The 25,783-nt window shown below is 37.2% G+C and overlaps 1 protein-coding gene across 1 annotated transcript in view; it reads right to left on the reverse strand.

Moving 5' to 3' along the window:
• Positions 1-822: 822 nt before the first annotated feature.
• Positions 823-25,783, reverse strand: part of Ect2l (epithelial cell transforming 2 like) — a 73,413-nt gene continuing 48,452 nt past the window's right edge. Inside the window, exons 11-20 of the mRNA XM_076859685.2 lie at positions 25,267-25,370; positions 19,197-19,283; positions 16,113-16,327; positions 15,076-15,223; positions 13,856-13,929; positions 13,604-13,760; positions 12,697-12,762; positions 11,121-11,209; positions 2,339-2,511; positions 823-950 (exon numbers count right to left, since the gene is read on the reverse strand). Coding sequence (XP_076715800.2) covers positions 823-950; positions 2,339-2,511; positions 11,121-11,209; positions 12,697-12,762; positions 13,604-13,760; positions 13,856-13,929; positions 15,076-15,223; positions 16,113-16,327; positions 19,197-19,283; positions 25,267-25,370 — 1,241 coding nt within the window. The remainder of the gene's footprint in view (positions 951-2,338; positions 2,512-11,120; positions 11,210-12,696; positions 12,763-13,603; positions 13,761-13,855; positions 13,930-15,075; positions 15,224-16,112; positions 16,328-19,196; positions 19,284-25,266; positions 25,371-25,783) is intronic.

A 25,783-nucleotide genomic window follows, 5' to 3' on the forward strand; every position in this document is an offset into this window, starting at 1 on the left:
CATTTATTTTTGTTTCTTAAAAATGGCTTATTTTTCAGTGGCCTTCTAATTTGACAATATCAACAGTATTTTTAAACCTCCTTATTTGGATATTCTAAGTTTTGCAGCAAAAAAAAAAAAAAAAAACTAAATACAAAAAAATCTAGTGCTTTGTAATGGTACTTTTTTATGTTTGCTAGAGGATTGCATTCATATTAAGGATGTAATTAACAAGTGTTTTAGAAAGTTGTCACTTATATTTCTTATGTATTTTTTAATCAGTAATTGTTCAATGAAAATTTTAAAGATTGCAAATCAACAAATTAAGCTTTCTAGAATGGTCATTTAAATTTTTCATTCTAGTGTTTTTTCTTTAGATGATTAAAAAAAAACTTTGCACAATATGCTTGCTCTCTTAGGACTCATTACATCAGTCAAATTATTTTAAATAATGTCCAGGAAAAATAACTACCAAAAGAAATGGTTCAAAAGTTTAAACTGATTGTTCTTATGTTACACATGACTGTGTTATAATAACCTATTTTTTTTTTTTTTTTTTTTTTTTTTTTGTGGGGGTGGTGGTACTGGGGATTGAATCCAGAACCTTGTGCATGAGAGGCAAGCACTCTACCAATAGAGCTATCCCCAGCCCCACAAAACTTTATTATAGATAATGAAGTTCAAAAGTTGGAAGGAACCTTATGGGTCATCCTAGTTCATCTTCTCATCATCCACAACAGATAATCATTCTGCTTTTTACTGGATACCCTAAAACAGAAGAACAACATTTTCCGTCTTTGCCAGGGAGAATTGGCACCCCTGATGTTTTCTTCAAGTCCAGTCTCACTTGTCCATACTGCTTTTGATCGTATTTTGGAGTACTGACAACCATAGGAATTTGTCATCCTCTACTTCAGTAGCACAAATCCATTCACATTTTGGACCTTGAAGAATAAATGCATTCTTGACATCTGTGAAAGCATTTGAGGTACACAAATTATTCTTTACAGTAACAAAAAGAGAAAATGTTTTAAATTTCAAGGACTGACCAAGTCATCTTTAAGAATTCTTTGAAACCTAAAATTAAGGGTTCAACACAAACACAAGCCTAGTTTAGAACATAACTTCCTGAAATTAATGATTAAATATGTCATAATCTAAAATAATCTTTATAATTAGCAATTATTTGAAAGACTAAATGGTAGATGATGTGGTATTCTTTAATTCCTTAATCTCAGTCACTCCATAAAAAACTGGAATTGATAAAGATCTTTACTAATAGTTACTATAATTAGACATGCTGAGAGCTAGACCTAGACAACTTTGTTATGAGGTGCCAGTGACAAAGCCAGGTACTGTACTTAATTCAGTGCCTGCCCACTGTTAGGTTATATAACAGTGTCACAGAGAATAGCTGGTTATCATGAAAGGAAATGAACTGAAGAAAAGAAACGTGTTTCATACACTAACCATACAATATGATTATGGGTAGTTAACCCTTTTTACCTTCAGATACTTTCTAGGTAGAAATATTTATTCCCACACTTGGCATTCTTTTTTCCCTAAGGCTCAGATTTAGAATGGGGATGAAGCTATTGAGAAATAGTTTTTTCATTCAGGTTAATTTCTTCTCTAAGATCTTGATTCCTGCTTTAACATTAACTCCTCTCTTTACGTGCATTGGAAAATATTGGAATGAGAGTGTTACATTTAAATTGGCCTAATAAGTATAGGAAAGAGATTGGTCCTTTTAAGTTAAGAAGTAGAGTGCAGGATAACTGAAAGTAGGCATAACAGGTTAAGTAGGATTTCTTTTTTGTGATTTCCATTGGAATTAGTATAGATAAACTGTTCAAATTACTAAGCAGCCTATGCAATTTTGTTAATTCCTTTATAGAAAAACTCCCAACTTCAATGTGAATTTTAGGAAGAAAAAGTACAATACAAGTTTGTAATAGCTATGTAGTCCTAGTAGAATAAAGAAGTAATAGAGGAAAATCTAAAGTAGTGTTTTAAGTCTCTAACATCTTCAGACTTTACAGCTTAGTGGTTAAGAACTCTAACTCTGAACTCAACTCTCAAAGGAATTCAGGATGACGTGGGGTCTTGCCTCCCTTTGTGATTTTGAAAGCTCTGTTCCTGATATCTAGGGGACTTGTCTGATAATGCCAACATTCTTTTTTTTTTTTTTTTTTTTTTTTTTTTTTTTTTGCTATTTCAGAGATAGATGAAAGTTTAACAAAATTCTAATGTTTAGGGAATTATTTGCAAGCTAGCAAGTTGTAACTCCAGTCCTTTTCTATTTTAATAGTTGATGAACCTTATAAAGATATTTGCTCTTAAAGGAATAAATACATACACTTGGAATCTGGAATATCTTCTATCAGTAACCTGTGAAGGGCCACTGATGCAATGAACTGATAGGTTGTTTTTGAAGTCCTTTCAAATGGAGTGTGAGATATGCCCCGGCTAGAAACAAGCAGTGCATCATTGAAGAGGAAGAAGCTGAGATCACGAATTTGTTCATAGAGCCTGTGTTAAAATGGAAATGGGAAGAGTTTTCATATATGCATATATGTGCTTTGTTAAACAATTAAGCCTCTTTAATAAGTCCTAGTTAAGACTTTGACCCCACTCCAGACTTTTCAAGTGCATATCACGTTCACAGTAAGATTTTCCTCCTGATGTGATTATTTCCCACTGTCTCTCAGACCAATATTGGGAGCCATCAAGTTACTGGATGGAGTCGTTCATAATCAGTGTGGGAAAAATGAACATTGAATTTTCGCTCCTTTATGAAGAATCATATTATGGTTCTTTGTTTTGAAATTATAGCTCCTTTTATTTTCATTTTACAAAGCATGTAGTTTTTTAAATTTTTTATTCTGATTTGTTATATGACAGCAGAATGCATTACAATTCATATTACACATATAGAACACAATTTTTCATATCTTTGGTTGTATGTAAAGTATATTCACACCATTTGTGACTTCATACATGTACTTAGAGTAATGATGTCCATGTCATTCCACCATCTTTTTTACCCCCATGCCCCCTCCCTTTCTCTCCCACCCCTTTGCCCTATCTAGAGTTCATCTAATCCTCCCATGATCCCCCTCCCAAACCCTGCTATGAATCAGCCTCCTTATATCAGAGAAAACATTCGGCATTTGGTTTTTTAGGATTGGCTAACTTCACTTGTCATTATCTTATTATGATTCGCTTTTTAAACTTGTTTAGTGTTTTGTGCCAGGCATATTTGGGCAGTGTGAGAGAAATAAGTTTTTGTTTTATCTCTTAGGGAAACATGAGTGTGGCACAAGGTGTCTTTAAGTAGAGGGGAAAGAGATTTAAATACTAGGTAGAAGTAAGTTTTTCATTTTGATTGGAGAGAAATTGATCAGCATGCAAGGTAAAAGATAGTTCTTCATTTTTACTGGGGTTACTAACATGGTCAGCTGTAGGCATGTTTTTCAAGAAGCAAAATTTGGTGTCCTTAGCCAGTTATACTTTTTAAATTTTTTTAAATTGTTGGTGGACACAATACCTTTATTTATGTATTTATTTTTATGTGGTGCTGAGGATTGAACCCAGTGTCTCACCCATGCTAGGCAAGAACTGTACCTCTGAGCCACAACACCATCCCCCAGTTATGCTCTTTGATTTCTGTTGGAGCAGTTCATTGGTGGGTTTCACTATGCTCTAGTGTGGGTTATCCTGTGAGAGTACACTAACAGAGCATCATACTTGAGAGTAATGATGTCCAGTAATAGACTGGGGAGGAGCTCAGGGACCCAAACCACTCCCCATGGCTCCCATTCAGGAATGGCTACATGAAGAAAGCTAAATGTTTGGGGTTTTTAAATATATTTTTTTAATTGTAAATGGACACAACATTTTTATGTGGTGTTGAGATTCAAACCCACTACCTCACACATGCAAGCAAACACTGTACCACTGAGCCACGACCTAGCCCGAAACCTAAATGTTTTGATAGAGAATATAATTATTTTACGACTGTCAAGCAACCCTTGGGAATTTAATGAAGGGAGTCAATTTGTGTATGCTTATTCAAGGGAAGTCTCATTCTTCAGTATTAATTTCTAAATTGTCCATTTAGAGCATACATTTTTATAGAAATTTTTAAGTGACACCAGTCTTGCAATTGGTTCTTATTTAATGTACAAATATGCTTTTTCTCCTCACTTTTTCCATTGTGCTTGGCTCACTCCTCCCTCTACTCATGTGACCCAACTTTCCAACCCAGTGCATATCCTTCAATTTCTTTGTATTGCTCAGGTAATCACGCATGTATACACACATCTATTTATAGGGAAATTTCCATTATTTTACAAAAATGATCTAAATAGTACTTAATGGTGTGAATGGACTTATTTATTTCCACTACAGATGGACATTTTACCTTGTTTAGAAGTTTTGGTCCTCTTCCCCCTTGCCACCAACTAATTCCTAGTTCCTTACACATAAACAAATTCCTTACATTTGCTGTTAATTTCTATCAGATAGGAATCCCAAGAGTATGGATTAGTCCCAAGATAGATTAGTCAAATGAGTTCTGTACTTTCATCAAAGAATTCCAGGTTCTCCATGACACCTGCATAAGACTGCATTTCTAGTAAGCTCCCTTGTGTTGCTGATTCTACTGACGTACAGGCCAGCCACACTTTGAGAAGTAAGGCACTTAAGTCATTTATTTATTTACCATACAATTTATTTTTATTTTTTTTTAGTCCTACATGAGAGCAGAATGTATTTTGACATATAATACATACATGGAATGTACATACATCAATCATAATGTCTATTCTATTCTGCTGCCCTTCCTATCCACCCTATTCCTCCCCTCCCCTCCCATCACTTCTCTCTATCCAATCTAATGTGACACACTTTTTTTTCTTTTTCTCATCACAACATCATATATGTATTCTATATAACAATGAGGTTCTCCTTCCATCTTCCGTGCAACTCCCCTTCTCCCTCTTTTTCCCTCCCACCTTTCTTCCTACTTAGTGGTAGTCTTCTTCTCATGCTCTTCCTCCCTATCCCATTTTGAGTAACCCCCCTTATATCAGAGAAGACATTCGGCATTTGTTTTTTAGGGATTGGCATAATCCCACTTAGCATAATCTGCTCTAATGCCATCCATTTCCCTGCAAATGCCATGATCTTGTTATTTTTTAGTGCTGAGTAATATTCCATTGTGTATAGATGCCACATTTTTTAATCCATTCATCTATTGAATGGCATCTAGGTTGGTTCCACATTCTAGCTATTGTGAATTGTGCTGCTATAAACATTGATGTGGATGTGTCCCTGGAGTATGCTCTTTTTAGGTCTTTTGGGTATAGTCCGAGAAGGGGAATAGCTGGGTCAAATGGTGGTTCCATTCCTAGCTTTCCAAGGAATCTCCATACTGCTTTCCAAATTGGCTGCACCAATTTGCACTTCCACCAGCAATGTATGAGTGTACCTTCCCCCACCCCCACCCCGCATCCTCGCCAGCACTTATTGTTGTTTGACTTCATAATGGCTGCCATTCTTATTGGAGTGAGATGGTATCTTAGAGTAGTTTTAGTTTGCATTTATCTGATTGCGAGAGATGGTGAGCATTTTTTCATGTATTTGTTGATTGATTATATATCCTGAGAAGTTTCTGTTCAAGTCCTTGGCCCATTTGTTGATTGGGTTATTTGCTTTTTTGTTGTTTAACTTTTTGAGTTCTTTGTATACTCTAGAGATTAGAGTTCTATCTGATGTTTGAGGGGCAAAAATTTGTTCCCAGGTTGTAGGCTCCCTATTCACCTCACATAAGAGCTGAGCAAAGGACTACATCCAGGAGTTAAAATTCCACGGAGTACTACTATACTTTAGGTTTCAGCTATTTGTACAGTATTAAGGAAGTATGAGGTTTGTGGGTGTGTGGATAGATAGAAACACAGTAGTATTCCAGCTCCTTGACCCAGCTATTCCTTTCAAACTTTTCCTTTCTGTCTTTGGTTATCCCAGACACTCAGGAAGGAGGCTGAGGCAAGAAGAATCACGTTTCAGGCCAGCCTAGGCAATCTAGCAAAACCCTGTCTCATAATAACAGATAAAAAAGGCTAGGGATGAGGCTCAGTGGAAAAGCCCTTTTGCATGAGACCCTGTGTTCAATCCCAGTATCCCATAAAAAGTTTTATACATATTTAAATACATATATGCATATATATATATATATATATATATATATATATAAAATTTTAATCTAGAAAAAGTTTTTCAAAAGCCATTTACTAAATTAAGCCCCTCAAGCTCTCCAACAATTTTCATCCATAGACAAAAAGCACCAAAAGGTTTTTAAAAAGTTTTAATAACTCTTTTAAATATGCAAAAGCAAATAATTTGACCTTTAATATCAACCTAATGGAGCAAGTAGAGTGGAAATTATGGATCCTATGGAATGTTTCAGAATGCTACCAATGCTTACACTCAGAATCAACTCCAAGGTTAGGGAATTTGCTTTTTCCCTGAATTTTGACAGGATTTCTTTGCTCATCTATAAATAATGAATGACTCAGGAAAATGGAACACAGTTACTCTAGTGTAAATTCTTAACTCCATTCTAGGAGTTCTGTGTTATTTATGCGTTAACTAGACCACACCAGAAGACATAAAGTACATAACTCCTATAACACATAAAACTTTAAAAGAAATTTTCAGGATGAAAGCTTTAGAAGTAATGGACAACAGCTTTTACCGTGAGCTGATCTGAGCAGAACAGTTGACAACTAGCATCTGTATCCACACTGACTTGGGGATCATAGCTCTTGGGTCCCTAGAGTAGGACTCAATTCAGAACCAAGAGTCTAGTGTCTCCAAAAAGTCTGGGTGTTTCCCTTTCTCCAATGCATAGTTGCCCTGGTAAATAACCACACTTAAAAAGATTAGCAAGCTTAAAGTCACATATATGAAGATTGGTGTTTCTGGAAAAAAGTTATAAGAGTTCCAAAATACATAATACACTATAAAAGCTAAATATAATCTAAAACTACAGTTTATGTCCACAATGGAAAAAATATCTTCTGAAATTCCTAGCTCTTCATATGACTCTGGACTTCCATCTCTATTTCCAGAGGAATAGAGAATTGTTTAGAATGCAAACATTTACCCATTCTTTCAGTGTCAATTATTTGTTTAGTACTTGCTGCTACGTTGGTAAATTTATTATGAGGGAGGCTCAGTTCATCTTTCCACCTGCCTATGATCTGTGGAGACAGCCTGTGCATTGAGAGACTTGGTTGTGAATTCCTGACCAGCCTTTAATAGTTCTGTGACCTCAGGCAACTTATTGAAGTTGGATTCTCCAGGATCCTGTCCTACCTTCCTCACCAAGAGATTATAATGAATTTATCAAGTAGAATAGTTAAATACATGGTAATCTATAAAGCCTTATATTCCTGTCAGTGTTATACCTATAAGTATAATGTATTTGCTTTAAGTAAAAATCTCTGATGGAAATCATGGGAATGGCAATTCTTTTATTTTATGTGATTTTCTAAAATGACAGAAAACAAGATTGCAGGCTAAATATTGTGCAATATTTTAGAATATAAGCCAGTTTGCAGTTATTTAATTTCAAATGTTAATGTGAAGTTATATGTTTATTGGCAAATAGTATAAATGTAATCAGAAAACATGCCTACTTGAATATAAATGTACCACACAAAGTATAAAATAATTTAGTATTATTTTAATCTTCTTAAATGTACTCTCATCTCTTGTCCAAGACAAGTCTAAATTCTAGTAATCAGGACTTCCAGTTTCCAAATGACATGTAAAGGGCTTGGAAGTTGTCTTTCCTAACCTCATAACAAAAAATAAATGGAAAAAAACCCTCAGAATTGACAACTCTTCTCAGATCTACCAGAGAACTGAGGTCACAGAGTTAACCACCACCCCAAAAGCTGGATAGACCAATACAATCTTAAACCAACTCCTGGCTAGAGCCAGTATCAAATACTTAAAGGCTCATCCACTAACTATAGGAGATTGTGGAAAGAAGAGAGAGAGAGAGAAAACATCAGGGGTTCCCACACTGGTCTGAGTTTTACCCACAGGTTCTTATGATGAAGGACAGAGAAAAATCCCTTATTCTTCCCCAGGGCAGATGAAAAGTAGCCATTTTGAAATATGTCCAGAGAGTTCTGTTCTCCTTAACCAAGTCCTGCCCCCAAGGAGAACTTTTAACAGAACTTAACTAACTTGGGCTTTACCAAAATCTAACCATTGCAGGAAAAGGAGAGTATCTAACTCCAACCCTCTCCATCCTTCACGCCTCATCTTAGAGTTGAAAAAATGCTGAGAAGCACTTACAAAGGTCACATCTCAGGCAACAGGCTCATTAAAAGACTGAACACTAGTCATAGAAGTACAGAATGCTTCCCCTTTCCTCACTTTACTACCATATCAATAGTACCCTCATATAATACAGCTGACAGAACCACAAGGGTCAGACCCTATTTAGATCTTCCAGGAAATCCAAAAACAATAGGGGAGACCAAAACAAGGACACTAGGGAAAATTGCAAACTCTGACCTCAACCCAGTAAACACAGCCTACCTCCTAGCCAAATAAACTAAAACCTCACACTAAAAAGGCCTATTTAGCCCAGTTCCTTTTGCTGATACTTTGTGTCTGTCCTTCAACAAAACATTATAAGGCATCCTAAGAGGCCAAAAACAGATTGAAAAAAGGCCAAGTATCAGAACCAGACTCAAGAGAAGGTAGAGATATTGAAATAACTATGATTAATATATTAAGTGATCTAATAGGAAAAGTAGACCACATGGAAGGAGAGAGGTGTCATGTAAACAGAAATTTTTAAAAGAAAGTTAAAAAGATATATTAAAAATAAAATCATAAATGAAGAATGCCTTTCTTTAGTGGGCTCATCAGTAGACTGGACACAGCTGAGTTAAGAATTAGTATATTTGAAGATATGTCAATAGAAACTTTCCAAACGGAAAAAGAAAAAAGACCAGATTGGAAAAGAAAGGAACAGAATATTCAAGTAATGAGTACATTTCAAAGCACATGTGTGTAATGGGAATAGTAAATGGAGATGAGAAAGGAACAAGAAATATTTGGAGTAATAATGGCTGAAGTTTCCAAAATTATTGACAGCAAAACACAAGCCCAGGAAGCTCAGAGAATACCAAGCAGAATAAATACCAAAAAATCTATATCTACACATAATACATTCTTAACTTCAGAAAACAAAGAGAAAACCTTGAAAAAATCCAAAGAACAACAAAACACCTATTTATAGAGGAACAAGGATAATGATTACTTTATACTTCTCTTTGGAATTATTCCATCATGAAGTGAATGGAGTGAAATAAGTATTAAAAAAAAAAAAAAAAAAAAAAAAACTCCAACCTAGAATTACATAGCCTGCAAAATTTTCCTTCAAACATGAAGTAGAAGTAAGAATTTCTCAAACCAAAATTGAGGCAATTAATTGCCAGTAGACCTGCTTTGCAAGAAATGTTAAAGGAGGTTCTGCAGATAGAAGGAAAACAATACAGAAACTTGGAAAGGAAGTGCTCACAAAGGAACACATGAAGGTCAAATAATAACCCAAACTGGAACAATTCCTGGCATGTGTCCTACCACAGCAGTTTAGAATTGCTGCTTTAGGCTCTAGTTTCTCTAGTGTCACTAGCCAAAAACAGCACAAAAGAAACAAATACTGTGACAATGAGACACTACTGTATAATTTGATTTTCACTAACGATCTGCTCAAGGTGGAAATAGAGGTAAATATTTCTTCCATCTACACCAGGGCTCTATGCTTTTGGAAAATGGTTGCTGAAATATTCATTGAAAAAAAATCAGTTTTTTACCTTTACTGCAATGGGATCATTTGGCCACTTGGGTCTTCTTTCAATAGAAAAGTGACCATCCTTGAGAAGTTCTGCTTAATTATGTGCTAGGTCATTATCTTTGCTATTAATACTGGAAAATAGTTTTTTAAATCTATTTTTAGTTGTCAATGGACCTTTAATTTATTTATTTATATGTGGTGCTGAGAATCCAACCCAGTGCCTCACACATGCTAGGCAAGCACTCTACCACTGAGCTCAGTTTGATAGTTTTCTAGAGCAGAGATAAACAAACTTTATAGCCCACTACCTGTTTTTATAAATAAAGATTTATTGGAACAAAGCCATACATATCCATTTATATATTGTTTATGAATAGCATATTTTTTTTTGCATTATATCATTTATGTTAGGGTTTTTTGCTACAATGACAAAGGTAGGTCATTGCCACAAAGATCATTTGGCCAGCAAATCCTAAATATTTACTCTCTGAACCTTTACAGGAAAGAACTTGTCCATCTTGTTCTAAAGGAGGAATGGAACACTAATTTTTGGACATTGGCATTCTTGCACTACTCTGAGCACTGTGCAAACTACATGTGGTGAAGTTGTTGTTGTTGTTGTTATTATTATTATTATTATTATTATTATTATTATTATTATTATTTTGGTACTAGGGATTGAACCCCTGGGCACTCAACCACTGAGTCACATCCCTAGCCCTTTTTTGTATTTTATTTAGAGATAGGGCCTCACTGAATTGCCTAGAGTCTCGATAAGTTGCTAAGGCTGGCTTTGAACTCAAGATCCTCCTTCCTCAAGCCACTGGGATCACAGGTGTGTGCCACTGCGCTCTGCTAGGTGAAGTCATTTTTAATACCAGCCTCAACAACTATTTGAGGATAATAAGATGTTCCCCTCTTTTGTATAGTTGAGCAGATGATTGGTGTGCAATCCATAATACTTGAATCTTCTCTCAATAGGAAAGTAACCAACATCTAGAAGTTCTGCTTCTATGGAGTTTGTGGTCTTGGTAGAGATAGTTTATTTTCTCCCATCTGCCCAAGAACTGCATAGAACTTATGCAAGGTAATAGAGTACCTTGCACTACATCAGAGGGGGTGTATGTAGCTTCTTTGTTCAATGCAAAGATTTATCATATACCTATAGTATGTCAGGCACAGTAACTGAAGGCCACAGATGCGAAATGAATAACAGCCACCAGCAGCCTTAGGGGAATTAACTGCTACTTACCTTAAAGAGAAACTTATCTCCTCATCACAGCAGTGGAGTTGGACTACATCTTGGACCCTAATCAGGTATCTGTTTATTTCAAATAGAGTCTATAAAGTCAAAAAATTAGAAGCATGTATAAACATTTTAAAACAAATAACATCACTGCAGAACCATTTTATATCCCAGAACATGCAAGTGTTGACTAGAACTTGGTTCAGTTTTGAAAAAGTGAATATTTTCATTGTTTATAAAACAGGCTTTCTTTAGAAAGACCACAATTGACAATAAAAACTTATTTGGGGATGTTGTCAAAGTTTTCAAACTACCAAAATTGGGCTGGGATTGTGGCTCAGTGGTAGAGTGCTCGCCTAGCATAGGCGGGACCCGGGTTCGATCCTCAGCACCACATAAAAATAAAGACATTTTTTTGTGTCCATCTACACCTAAAAAAAAAAAAAAATTTAAAAAAACTACCAAAATTATTTTTTGTAAACAATTTTATAGTATCAAAAACAAAGTGAAGGAGGGAGATAAAAAGGAAATTAGTAAGAAAAAGAAGCATGGGGCTGCGGTTGTGACTCAGTGGTAGATCACTTGCCTCACATGCTTGAGGAACTGGGTTCGATCCTCACCACTACATAAAAATAAATAAAATAAAGATATTGTGTCCATCTTTAAAATATCTTTAAAAAAAAAGAAAAGAAAAGGAGGCAAATGAAATGCTACAAATTAAGATTTCAGGCCTTTGTATTGATCTCTTGATCATGAGAATAATATCTTGGTATGTACAGTGAGTCAGAGATGAAGTTCTAGAGACTCTCTGACTTGCAAAAATTTGGGCTTTTGCTGTTCAACCAACTCTTTTCTTTCCATGCAGATTGAAATAATGACAAAAACTCCATCTAGCTCCCCCAGTTTGACCAAATAAAAATCATATCTCCAATCCACTGATACTTCAACATAATTCACATAGGGAGCTCCTACTAAATGCCAGACACCGGAAGATAAGTGAGTCAGTTCACACATGGTGGCTCTCCCAGCTGTGTAAATAGAGGGTCTCAGTAACATGTCAGGGATGGTCCAGGGCTGTGAAAGAAGGAAACAGCTCACAGCTGGAAATGTTAGGGAAACTGCATGAAGAAGAGTATGATTGATCTGGTTTTTAAAGGATGAATAGCATTTATCCGGTAGACTAGGAAAGGAAGGCAATTTCAAAGAAGAGTTTGTACAAAGAACAAATGCAAGACAAATGAAGAAAGGCTACACTACCAGAGAATGGCAAGTACATTTGTGGTGTGATCCTTAGTAGGTAAGAGAAGGTAGGAGGACAAGTTGATAGTCAAGAGGTAACAGCTAACCACAAATAAGGACCCAAGACTGCAGAAAAAGTGATGGGATAGGGCCAAGGTCACGTGTGCCTTTTCTCATGGAGCATGGCTGCAGATAAGGAAGATGTGAAATATGAGAGGTTGCAGTGAGCCCCAGCAGCAGCAGATGTTCCATACATTAGCTGCAGTAGGATCTTTATGTCTTCTGCCAAAGATGAGATTATACTCATGAGCAAAGAATACAGAAAGTACATCAGAATACTTACAGGGCACCCCCAGATGATTCTCTGTATGTCTGACAGCTGCTCCTTCATTCTGATGTTTTCTTTCATCTAGAAAACAAACTGATTTTAGACCAACTAAAATTGTGACACTTTTAATCCTAAAAGAAATGGATTAAAATATTTTTGTGGCACTTGGTGCATGGTTTGATACTTTACTACAATAAAAACTTCAATTTTCTGTACCTGCTGTTTTAAAACAGTGTTTTATTTTTTTAAACAAATTTTAATATGTAGTTGGACACAATACCTTATTTTATTTATTTGTTTTTATGTGGTGCTGAGGATCGAACCCAGGGCCTCACATGCTAGGTGAGTGCTCTATCACTGAACCACAACCCCAGCCCCATAAAACAGTGTTTGAAAAGGCAAGTAACATTACTATTTATGAAAGCATCTTCAGGGCTTTGATATGGTAACAGGAATAACAGGTTATATTCAGCCCAGATTCCTATGTAGTAGACACAATCGATGATGATGATGTCTACAACATGAGAGTACTGTACTCCAAGATGCCAATGTCTTTCAGATTGATTTCTGTACTTACTGAAGCAGAAAAACTAATTAATACTTTAAAAAGTAATTTCAGAATCAAAGGATTATACACATCATTCTTTCTTTTTGTTATCAAGAAAATAAAAATTTCAAACTTTCATTTTAGTAAAGGTTTTATTGGCATTGTACAGCTCTCTGAAAACATTCTATTCCATGTTGCTTGGGTTAGGATTGATGCCCTTAGTGTTCAAAACAATTGAATACAACTATCTATTTAGTATTTGAAAGAACCAAAGACTACAAAAACACCACAGAAGAGAAGATATCTCAGGATCTTTGAGAGTGCCACAAAAGCATTGTGACATTTGTGAAAGACAGATGCTTATCAGCAACGAACCTGATCTATATAACCTTTGTATTTTTTGATTTGGCCAATTGCAGTAGTCAGGTCCCCACGGTCAACGTGTTCCGCAGCAGTATGAAGCCTCAGAGCATAGAGAAGATTCACGTATTCGTCAAATCTCCGAGATGGGAACAAAAGCAGCTCCGGCAGGCTGTATGAGGCACAGAGAAGGGAGCCTGGTCTCTGCTTGAAAATTGAGGAGTACCCTGTCCTTGGGACCCAACTGTGCTCTCCCTTGGAACTCACCTCAGCATTTTAGTAACAGTGCTCTTATCATGCCTCTTCAGGAAAGCTCGGAATGCTGGTGTCATTTCTCTGCACTAGAAGGGAACAATTGTCAAATCCTTGCTGTATGGACAGCTTCAAAGCCTTCTGTTCTACCTGGAGAGTGACGACCTATCGAACACTCCAAGCAGGACAACATCTCCATCTATTCCAAGTACTAAAGGCACCCCCAGTGTCTCCTAATATATTAAGCAGAGTATCTTAATAATATCATAGATCTAGCCCTAGCCATTGAACTTAATCAATAAGACAAATAATACTAGACTTTTCAATGGGCCTGGAGTAGAACTAGAATAAATCGACATTGTCAAGTTAACTTCTTTCACCTTTAGCTTTCTCATGTGTAAAATGGATCTCACACCTAATTTAGGATGAGAGGGATAATTCTATCAATAAAGTACCTGTCAGGCAGTAGAGGTTATTTCATTGTAGTAAGAACTTGACTAGTAATAATAGTCACTTTTAATACTGCTATTAATCATGTTTTCATAACATTATAAAAGCATTCCACTATATTTAATATCTGTTTTTAGATGTATTAATTCATCTCCATTATGCAACCATGAACTTACCTCCTTCCACTCAGTAGGTACATGTCTAAATGATGTCAGCAGTGCTAATTTCTAAAAATTCTGATTTCGATAATTATAGCTAACAATTATTGAATATATACATATACACTATGCTAGTGGAGCAGGTCTCATTATTAAACATAACTATAAAAATTTTGGCACCAGTTTGTTTCTGGTAACATGTGTCTCTGCTCCAATTCTTGTCCTCAAGATCAGATCTATGAAATTGCCTTATTCAAGTGCACTTTTGTCCAAAGAGCTGAACTCATCCGAGCCATATGGGATTGGGCTGGAGACTAGAATCAAAGCTCACAGTCTTTCTTCTACCTAATTGTTTCTCCTGTAACTGAGCCACAGGGAGCCAGGTAAGATGTAATGGGAAGTGTGTATGAGGATTAGTCCAGTTCAACCTAGATAATGCTGTGTGTAAAGCACTGTCCTAGCTCTTTGTCAGAGTCCCTGTCCTCAGAGAGCTCACAGGACAGGAGAGAAGACCTAGGAGAGAAAGGCAGAGAAGCAGCCCTTCCTGTTAACCCTGGTCCTTTGGATTGCATTCAGTGCAAGCATAGGAGGTCTAATCAAAGGATGGATGACGAGTCAACCATTTACCTTCTCGATGGTTTTCAGAACAACAGGGTAATTATTGAAGAAATTGGTATATGTGTTCAAGTGGCCTCCAAACTTTATGAATATTTCTCCTACACAGTGGGCTGAGCTCCATTCCTGTAGTCTGTCTCTTAGGTTATCTAGAAACTGCCTGCAATATGGAGAAAAATGTAATTGTGAATATAAGCCCATGATAGCTTGCAGACTTAATTGTTGCTAGTGTAGACTTTTGCGGCCTAGTCTTTTATGATGGTACTTGATTTTGATCAAGAACTTTTTTCTTAACATAGAGCAATGGAGATTTGATGGACCAGAAGTAGGGGTAAGGGTGTAAGGAAGTAGGCAGGCTGTGGAAGGTCCCCCTCTTTGTCCTAATTCCTGGAGTCAGAACCCAGGCTAGCTTCAATACAGCTGCCCCTGAATGTCCCACCTTCAGGGAACAACAACAGCTTAGACAGCTCCAACTCTAAGCACCATATGTCCCTGGGCCTCTAAGGTAGTCTCTCCCAGCTGTCCCAGGTCTTGAAAACTGGCAGAGGCCTAGCCAACCTCTTCATTTCATGGCAGCAGGGACCTATAGAGGGTGGACAACTGGTCCCAAGTTACCTAAAGAGTCACTGTCAGAGCAGCATATGCTCAATTTTCTTACTTTACAACAGGTAGAGTGACTGTTCTCTCTTAGGTTATAGACATGAAGCACATGTTATTAAACTGATCTGTCTTGGGATTTCTGGGTAAAGTTCCCTGTTATGTTGAGCCTGTTAAGTTCTTCTGCTCCTCTCTCCCTGATCTATTAAGACTTGATGATTAAGAATGACTCCACCCAGCTCTCTTTTGTGCAAATATTCTCCTGATACAGAAAGCCCCAGCACTGGACTCTATCTTTGCCCCTAGCCTGGACCTGGGGAGGAATGATCACTTCAAGTTGCAGCCCAGAGAGTGAGGTGCTGAGGAGCCCTCCCCTCTGCAAGATGATCAGTGTACCCAGGAGGAGCAGAGAAAGACGTTCTGTACAGCTCTTGAGACAAAATGTGATTTACCTGTTGAGACTTAAAATCTGCAGAATATCAGAGAAAATTATCTGTATGTTTGCAGCACTCAGAATCGCTCTGTTTGATGCCAGTGCTGCTCTCAGTGGTCTCACATAAACATCCCGCACAATTTCCAGCATCTGCACATACTTTCTCTCACTCTGTAAGAGTTCCCTGGCAGCACTAGTTCGCTTATCTGCTGAGTCTCTCTGCAGCTTTCTCTCCTGCAGAAAGGCATTAAGAACTCATAGGAAAAGCATCATGACTCCAACCCTCAAGAAGCCCTAGGAAGAGGCCAACACTAAGAACAATGAGCATCCTAATTGTTTCTGTGGAGTGGTTTAAGATTGAGAGACTACACTGTTTAATGAACTAAGGAAAGTCTACAAGGAACCACAGGGGTTTGTCGGAGTCCAATTTGACAGACAAATCTTTTCAGTCGCACCTAGAGGCTGAAGCTGCAGCAGATGGGAGGTGTCTCCTAAAAACCGGAAACTGCTCTTCTCCAGAGGGAATACTGTTCTCACAGGGAAAGAGCACTTCCTCAGCTGGCAGTTGCCACTGGGCTTCACCACATCCCACTACTAGAGCAGTGTAGGTTTCCCTGTTCTTTCAGCTTCCACTTTCCATTGCTTTATTAAGCGTACAGTAACTAGGGTATATACACAAGCTTCCTCCTCCTCCTCCTTCCCCCTCCCCTCCTCTTCCTTTTCCTCTTTTTTAATTTGAAATTTTTTGTTTGTTTTAATTAATTATACATGACAGTAGAATGCCTTTATGCATTTCTCTCCTCTTTTTTACTAAATGGGCAAAGGTATGTTTTGATTGACATCAAGTAGAGATGGAATTGGAGAAAAGCCCTTCTCCATGAGTAGCATATTCCTTCAGCTCTCACCTTTATATTACAGTAAATTATTTTGTTCTTACTGTTTTAACAAAACAGCAACAACAACAAATCCTTGTATACCTTGTTCTAGTGGAGAATTTTAATGTTTTTCATTTATTGTTGTAAAACCAAGAACAATTTTGTAACTTTTTTTTTCCTACATAACTCTTACATGTAGGATAATCTATCTTTCAGTTGGTATAGATTACTCATAAAAATGAATACTAAATAGCTCATTGATTATGGTTCAAACAAACTTCTTGTTTAAAATGAAAAACAAAATATGACAATATGAAGTGTAAGGCTATGTGGTCTTTACTAAGATGAGCCAACCATAATTTTAAGAACTAAGACTGAAATTTATAAAGTAATTTAAAAAAAAAATAATAAAATGCATTCTCTTTGAAATACTATAAAAACACTGCTCTGCTGGGCATGGTAGTGCACTCAGGTAATCCCAGTGGCTCCAGAGGTTGAGGTAGGAGAATTACAAGTTTGAGACCAGCCTCAACAACTTAGCAACTTAGTGAAACTCTGTCTCAAAGTTTAAAAAAAAAATTTTTTTTGTTTTGAAGTCTGTGGATACAACTACAAGAATAGGATCCTAATTAGAATAAGTTATGTTCATGTATGTATAATATGCCAAAATACATTCTACTGTCATGTATATCTAAAAAGAACAAATTTAAAAAATAAAAAAGTCTAGGGATGTGACTCAATGGTTAACCACCCCTGGGTCCAATTCCCCATACCAAAAAACCCAAAATCAAACAAACAAAAAACACTACTCTTGGTTACTTAAGTTTTATGTTTCAAACACATGATCTGTGTGTAACGTCTATTTAGACATATCTAATAAATTAAAAAATACATCTGCATCTCAATCAGCAGTTGGTTTGCAACCCTATGTTATATTTTTATGTATATTTACATATGTATATTATTTTAAATATTGACATTATTAAACATTTACAATCATTGTGACTTAAAGTGTCAACTGCCAAACCTGTTGTTTCAAAGCTGTTGTCAGATGTTCTTTCCACAAGTCTTCTTTTGTTTTTTTCCCAGTTTTTCTGACCTTAGGGAATTCATTTAACTTTTCTAACTCTAGTTCTTCATTTCTAAAAAATGTGGCTACTAACATCTACTCTACAGGCTTTTGAGAATGAAATATGATAACAAATGGGTGCATGTGTTGAAGAATGCAAAATGATATGTACATGCCACATATCCTGCAGGACAGGACCTCTGAGTTTATGCAACTTCTTTTATGTACTCTGCCTGTTTTACCCCAAAGGACAGAGCCCTAAACATTACATTGATTACAGTCAACATCTGAAGTCTAACCACAAGTTGATGGATCAGTTAGAAACTGTTTATTTCCATTTATCCATTTCTTTAAATGATATCTGTTATGGTTTGGATATGAGGTATCCCAAAAAAAATTGTGTGTAAGACAAGGCAAGAATATTCAGAGGTGGGACTGGGGATATAGCTCAGTTGGTAGAGTGCTTGCCTTGCATGCACAAGGCTCTGGGTTCAATCCCCGGCAACACACACACACACCCCAAAAGTTCAGAGATAAATAATTGGATTATGAGAGTTCTGACCTAATCAGTAGATGATTAACTGGTGGTAACTTTAAGCAGGTAGAGTGTGGCTGGAGGTTACTGGGAGCATGCCTTTGGAATTAGTATTTTGTCCCTGACGTGTAGAGTCTTATCTCTGCTTTTGGTTGCCATGTTCTGAGCTGCTTTCCTCTACCATTACCTTCTGCCATAATGTTCTGCCTCACCCGCCAACCAAGAGCTATAGAGTAGGCCAACTAGGGACCTGAACTTCTGAAACTGTGAAGTTTCAGAAGTTTTCCTCCTCTAAGTTATTTTTGTCAGGTCTATTGGTCACAGTGATGCAAAGCTAACTAAAACAACATCTAGTATTGGAAAATCATGACAGCACATACAGATTAGTTTTCTTAAAGATGTTCTGCTTTCTCTTTTGGGCTCAACTTCTTTTCAGTTCAGGGCTTAATTCAGGGGAGGAAAAATTTACCAGCTGGATTCCCCTCAATTATACTTAGTGTTTTTTTCTTTACTTCATAAGGGAAATGTTCAAGGACAACAAAGGACTAACCAGAATAAAGACTGAAGCTTCATTGTCAGGAGTAAAACAAATGGGAAATTCACATTATGTTATTACTGACTTACCAGCTTAAGCAGCACCTCAAAATCCAGATCACTTTTGTTGAGGCTTGATTCTGCGTCCTGAGAGTTGTCTTCTATAATGTTTCTTTCCTGAAGATTAAATGGAACTTGATTATTTGGAGGTGAGCCTTGGGATCTCTGGAAAGGCAGTACTCTGCCGTAAGAGACGTTGGGAAGCTATCTGCCCTAACCACGATTCCCTAGTGAGAGCCTGACAAATGTAATGCCTCTCTTAACTTAAAATTTGTGTTTGAAAAAACATATACCCTTTACCTTCCTTTCAATGGCTTTCTACTTGGGAAACTAAAGTCATTGAACCTCATTCCCCTGGAAAGTAGTGGGGGTGTTTTGTCCTGAATTCAGGGGCTCCTTTCTGGCATAGAGAATTGCACATATCTTGGGCAACAGGCTTCTGCTTCAGTGCTGCTGTCACTTCACAGTAGGGGATAAGTAGGTTAGCTCACTTTTAAGATGCCAGAAGGAAAATAACACTTTATGAAATTCACCCTTTTTTTTCAACTAATGCGAACGTGTCATAAACAATTTGCATCCCCTTTCCAGACTTGTCCGTTTCCACATTTAAATATGGCTTATTCTTTCTTCACTTTTCCTTGTCAATTGTTCTTCTTGTGACCTCCTTACAAATTAGCACATTAAATTTACCCTCCCCCACATGCCTGCAGCATCTCAGGGCTCACTAAGAAACCAGTGGACCTGTATTTAATTTGAGGAATAATCATGACAAATGGTTATTATTGTTGCCCTTCCTAGTCAAAAATAAATGTACCAGGGCTGACCCCGCTAATGTCCAGGCAAAAAAAAACATCAATTTGTTCCCAAGTTGCTTTTGTCTTACTCAGGCAAAAGTGAATTTTTATTTCATAGCTACAGGGTTCCTTATGGCAGCCTGAATTCTTTGTGAGGGAACCCTGGTCCCTGGACTGCAGCCACCAGCTCTCTTCTTATTTTGCATGAAATGCCACCTGAACCTGGCACTTGTCTACTCAGAGAGTCTTTCAGTCATTTCCTTTGTCCTCCCCATGTGTGGTGACCTGTGCCAGTCTGGTATGTATTTACGCTTTCACTGGGGGATTATGCCCCCCCCCACCACCCTGTGTGCACAGTGGGGCTTTGTTCCACTTCTGGCTCAGCATCAGCTATTTTTCTTTAAATATAAATTGTTCTTTGAGGATAGGGAAATGATTTGGTGTAGTAATTTTGTTTAAACCAAAAATAACAACTTCTCTCTTTTTATATTTTACAGTTATAATTATTAGGATTTTTAGAGTCTATTTTTAAAATGAATATGCTACCCCTTATTTTGTTTTTTAGGGATGAATTCAGAGGCAGTAGCAGAGGCAACCAACTTTGCAAATATATAAGAAAGTCATTATTTTGTGTTGGTGGGCCTTTTCCTTGGCTCTCTCCAGGACCTATAGGACTACCATAAGAAATAAGCTCACAGGGCTAGGCCTCCATCATATGACAGTAATTTTCCTCTAGGATAGAGTGCAAGCAGGCAGTGTGTTTTCCAGTCATTCAAGACTTGGCTAATGCTTTTCCAAGAAGACACTCTGCTGCCTGCACCAGGGGCCAGAAATAGTTGTGGAAATGACAGGTAGAGCTCAGGAATAACTATGATTCTAGCTGTGTGACCATCACCAAGGTTGCATCATTCAGGGTAAACACCACAGGCCCACAAGGACCAGAAGTAACTGCTGATTGGACATCAAGACGATAGTGGATAGATGGATGGATAGGTGGATATATAGATAGAGAGATGGATAGATAGATAATAGGTTGGTAATAGAATAGATAGGTGAACTAGGAAGATGATAGGTAGATAGAGGGGGAAAAAAGAAAGGAGGGAAAGAAAAGAAAGACATATGGAGTCCTGAATTTGACAGACAGCCCTGTTACACAGGACTTAGGGGAGATTCTTGAGAACAATCATCTTAGAGAAGCTACTATTTCTACTCCTATGGCTGAAAGTTTGGGTGCTCTTTGGTAAAAACAGCCAGGTTTAAAAACACACCCCAAGATGTAAAGAAAGTCAGATTCTCTGTTTTATTTTTTAATTTTTTATTTTTTTTAATTTTTATTGTTGGTTGTTCAAAACATTACATAGTTCTTGCTATATCATATTTCACACTTTGATTCAAGTGGGATATGAACTCCCATTTTTACCCCGTATACAGATTGCAGAATCACATCAGTTGCACATCTATTGATTTACATATTGCCATACTAGTGTCTGTTGTATTCTGCTGCCTAGATTCTCTGTTTTAACGTAAGTCAGCACTTATGTTTAAACTGGGTTTTTTTTTCCCCTCTAAAGAGTGCCCAAGTTTGTTTCATAAACCTGTGAACAACATATTAAATGTTAAATAATAAAAACAAAATGAGAATCTAACACATATTATTTCTAACTTGACATTAAAAAAGAAAAGCTATTAAAGATATTCTCAGGTATCAGGGTGATCCTTGTTGATGCAGTTTTATTACAGGCAGATGACATAAGGAGAGTAACCTGATTTCCAGCCACAGGCAGCTCTAAGCCCACACTTCATGCATTATTTTATTAACATGACTAGATGTTTCAGTCAACAGTAGGTTGACAAGACTTGACTCCAGTGTGGATTTTATTTGGCAGAAGAAATTTAAGAAAGATCAAGGAGGAAAGCATCTTTGAAAGGAATTGTTCTGGTGACCATTGCTGAAGGTATAGAGATTCCACAAGTAGTTCTCCCAGTAGTTAGGTCTTTAACATGTAAAAGTGACACTTCAGAGGAGGAAGATGTACAGATTTGTCCTTACTGCTTTCTTCAAGTTTGCCTGCTTCACAGGCAGGTATTATTGGGTTGGTAGCGGGTAAAAGAAACTCCAATAAAGTTTCCAGGGAGTCAGGATCACTCAAGTCTCATAAGGACTTTGAGAGAATTTGAAACCTGTGTGATACAGTCACATGTGGATCATGTGAACGGAGGCAAAATGAGTAGGATTATTTTTAAATGGCTTTCCCAGGCTGAGAGATAGATACAGACTAAACACACACCCAAATCTCAGAGAGGAGGCTGCCCTGACAAGGCAAAAGCAGCAGTCTCTGAGAAGTGGAAAAGGGGGTGTGCAGGAACGGCCAGCCCTGGTATGTCCCCCAGCCTGCACATTCTGTTAACCACCACCACTTACCATCAGCTGTGCTGCTGTCAGCCACTCATAGAGACTGTGTCTCATTGAGCTCTCTATTCCCAGAATCTAGCATGGCACCTAGCAAATGGTTAGCTCCTGTAATTATTAGGAAACTGAACTGAGAAGAAGGGAGTTGTTCTCTGCCTAAGAAGTGGTCTAGGAGTGTTTCCTGAAAAAAAAAAACATACTTAGCCTGGGCAGTGGGCCAGCAGAGGTCCATCCTAAAAAGAGTTTAGAGATCCTGCAATATGTTTATTTATGACTCCTCTCAGGGAGATGATTGGGTTTGGGAAGAATAAGGAATTTGGTGCAGAACAGAGGTGACTCAATCTCAGTTGGGTGGGTTTTAATAATTGAAATCTTTTGTTTTGCTAAGTCAGTCCAGGGCACCTTAGCAAGAGGGGATACTTCCCTGCAATCCCCCATGTCTGCTGGCACTAAGCTATCCTTGAACAAAGCACTGACAAATACTTTCAGAATATTGGGTTAATAAAGCAACAGATGATTCACCTACTAAGGAAACCCTCACATCTATTCCTAGTAACAGTCTAAATGGCAAGTTTATGTTGTGGGACTTAAGCCTTCAGATACCAAAGATGGGTGACTTTTCTTTGAACATAAAAATGGTTCGAATTTGACCTTTTCCCCTATCTAGAAATCATCTCTGTGAATGACAATGTGATTCTCAGTGTTTCCTGAATCCTGATTATTTCATGTAACAAAGAATGTGTGGATTTTGAGCTCAGTACTGCCAAAAGTATTTTTTTTTCCTGAAGAGCTAGCTTTAAACCTAATTTTTTTTTTCTTTTATAAATATGAATCTCAACCTAAGGAAAAAAAAATTCTCTGGCTCCCCCCTAAAAAACAAAAGTTTAAATGAAAAAAAAAAAATGTTTCAAGTTATCTTAGGACCCAACAACAGAATAAGTAACAAGATAAAATGCAAATTTCCAATTTTTTGATTGTACTTTTCTCCCACAACCAAGTATTGTTACTCAAGCAGTTGAAATGGCTTAAATGTTACTCATGCTACGGAACAACAAAATGCCTTTTTTAAAAACAGTCCATGAAAAATGAAGTTCTGAGGAGAAATGACAAGTTGAAAGTTTTCCAGGAAAAGCTAGCATTATTACTTACTAATTTCTTCCCCTCATGTGCCTAAAACTACAGTAAACAATGGCATCAAGGTGCAACTTTACCTTTGTGAGCAAATCAAGTGTTTCTTTTAGGTCACATTTTGTCAGAATAACATTTCCTTCATCTTTGCTCTTTTTACTACATTTCTTCAGCAGAAAACATGCCAAAAATTCCAGAGGCCTGTCCTGAAAAATGCCCCCCCCCAAAAAAAATACAATTTAAAGCATTCATCTGAAATATGGGTAATCAAGAGTACAGCAGAAAAGAGAACACTTTTTAGCCAAGTTTTCAGATTTCTACCTAATTAATGTATATATCCAGAAAAAAAAAAATAACTCTTACAGTGGGCAAATGGGACTTTCTAATTAATTTCATTCTGGCTATAATATATGCTCCTTGTGCTTGGCTTTTTGTCACAATGTGATTAGCAGGTCAACATCTTGTGCAATGGTCTTTCAAGATCTTCAGACCCAAAGTCGTCCACACCAACCCCTTGGCCAAAAGAGGACAGGGAGCAGGAGGGATCCTGCTGTCTCTCAGGGAAGGAGGTTGGCCTGGGAGAGAGGCAGCAGCTTCAGGGTGGCTAGGAAACACACCCTGAGGCTCCGCTCTCACACTATGGGCTTTCGCACCCTCAAAATTATATCATACATAATTCTTTTTTAAGTAATTAGTGACAATGAGTTTTCTGAACCTACACCAAACATGTTTAGCAATTCTTTGGTGTTTGAGAGAAAGTGCAGTATCTTTCCAGGCCTTCAGGGTCAGCCCTGTGAACATCCCTGCTCATTTTAGCAACAGAGCTCACCAGGGTCTTAACTCACTGGGCTGGTGCACCTTGACTTAAGTACTGCGAAGCTAAGCCTTCAGAGAAAACAAATCACAGCTAACTGCAACTCCACTGTCCTTAGCAGTACAGCTAAGCCTGCATCATGCATAAGTCTGGTGCTGATCCAGGAAGCCATCTAGAAATCAGAGGAGATGCCCAGTAACATAGAGACAGAATGTGTGCAAAGACAATATGCAATTCCCCCACAAACTAGCGTAACCACAATGGAAGAGGACTGGAGAAACTTCTCTTGGAAACTGAAGACCTTAAGACAGTGTTGAGAGTCAACATCATTCTTATTTCCAGTGGCCCCCAAACAGCCAACAGCACATTTCATTTTCCCTGAGCCTCACTATCATCTTGAGGGGAGAAAGAGGGAACCTTCTGTCTAACTTCTCCTCATTGTCTTCTGAAATGTGGACTGACTTTCCTGCCATAGCATTCAAGATTTGGTTTTAATAAGAATACTTCTTTGGGCTCCGCAGACCTGCCACCAACCAAATTGCTGATTTGTTTATTTCTATTCCTTTGTGTTTTCTTTCCCATCCCCTCATCTAACCCCCTCGTCCTTCATCTTTCTATGTCTGGTTTCACACATTTTTCCCTTATACTAATGATGTTTTCACTATGTGAAATATATATTGTGTTGTATAAAATTAACATCTTTTTTAAAGAAGTCACTTCTGACTGAAATTAAGCACAAGACAAAATAGTGCACAGTATATTTTAAGTATCCAGAATATGTTCTTGTTTGTCTGTTTTGTGTACTTAACACATCTCAGGTCTAGAGTCTCTCCATGGCTAATTTTATAAACTGATGTAATTTCTCTAAGAAATTATGGTTTAAAAATGACAAGTGCAAATTAAGAATTTAAGTATTGGGGTTTTTCTGTTTGCTTTCTTCAGTGAAACACTTACAGAATTTTCTTTTGACAGCTCCATCAGACCATCTGCCAGACCTTGTGCAATGTCTTGGTTATTCAGAATGCTTGTCATACTCATGGAGTCAAACATAAATTGCCCTGTAAATACAAGGTCACGTGTCCTCTAATTAATTTATGTAAGATATGCAAACAAAAAGGAAACAACTCAGTCCTCACTGCTGCTCTTTAATGGACAAACAAAAATGCAAAGAATAGAAGTAAAAATTTTTATAAGTCCATAGGAAAAATATATATTTTAAATTTTAACTTATATTTAATTTATATTTAAATACATATCTAATTTTTTTTTTATTTGAACAACTTACTTTTATTTGAAAACAAGTTTTTTTCATTGGCTTATCACTGAATACATATATCATCAAAAACATACTTCTATAATCCCAGCAACTCAGGAGGCTGAGGCAGGAGGATTGGAAGTTCAAAGCCAGCCTCAGCAACTTAGCAAGATCCTGTCTCAAAATAAAATATAAAAAGGGCTGGAGACGTGGTTC

This window comes from Callospermophilus lateralis, chromosome 6, assembly GCF_048772815.1.
Source record: "Callospermophilus lateralis isolate mCalLat2 chromosome 6, mCalLat2.hap1, whole genome shotgun sequence".
Lineage (NCBI taxonomy): Eukaryota > Metazoa > Chordata > Mammalia > Rodentia > Sciuridae > Callospermophilus > Callospermophilus lateralis.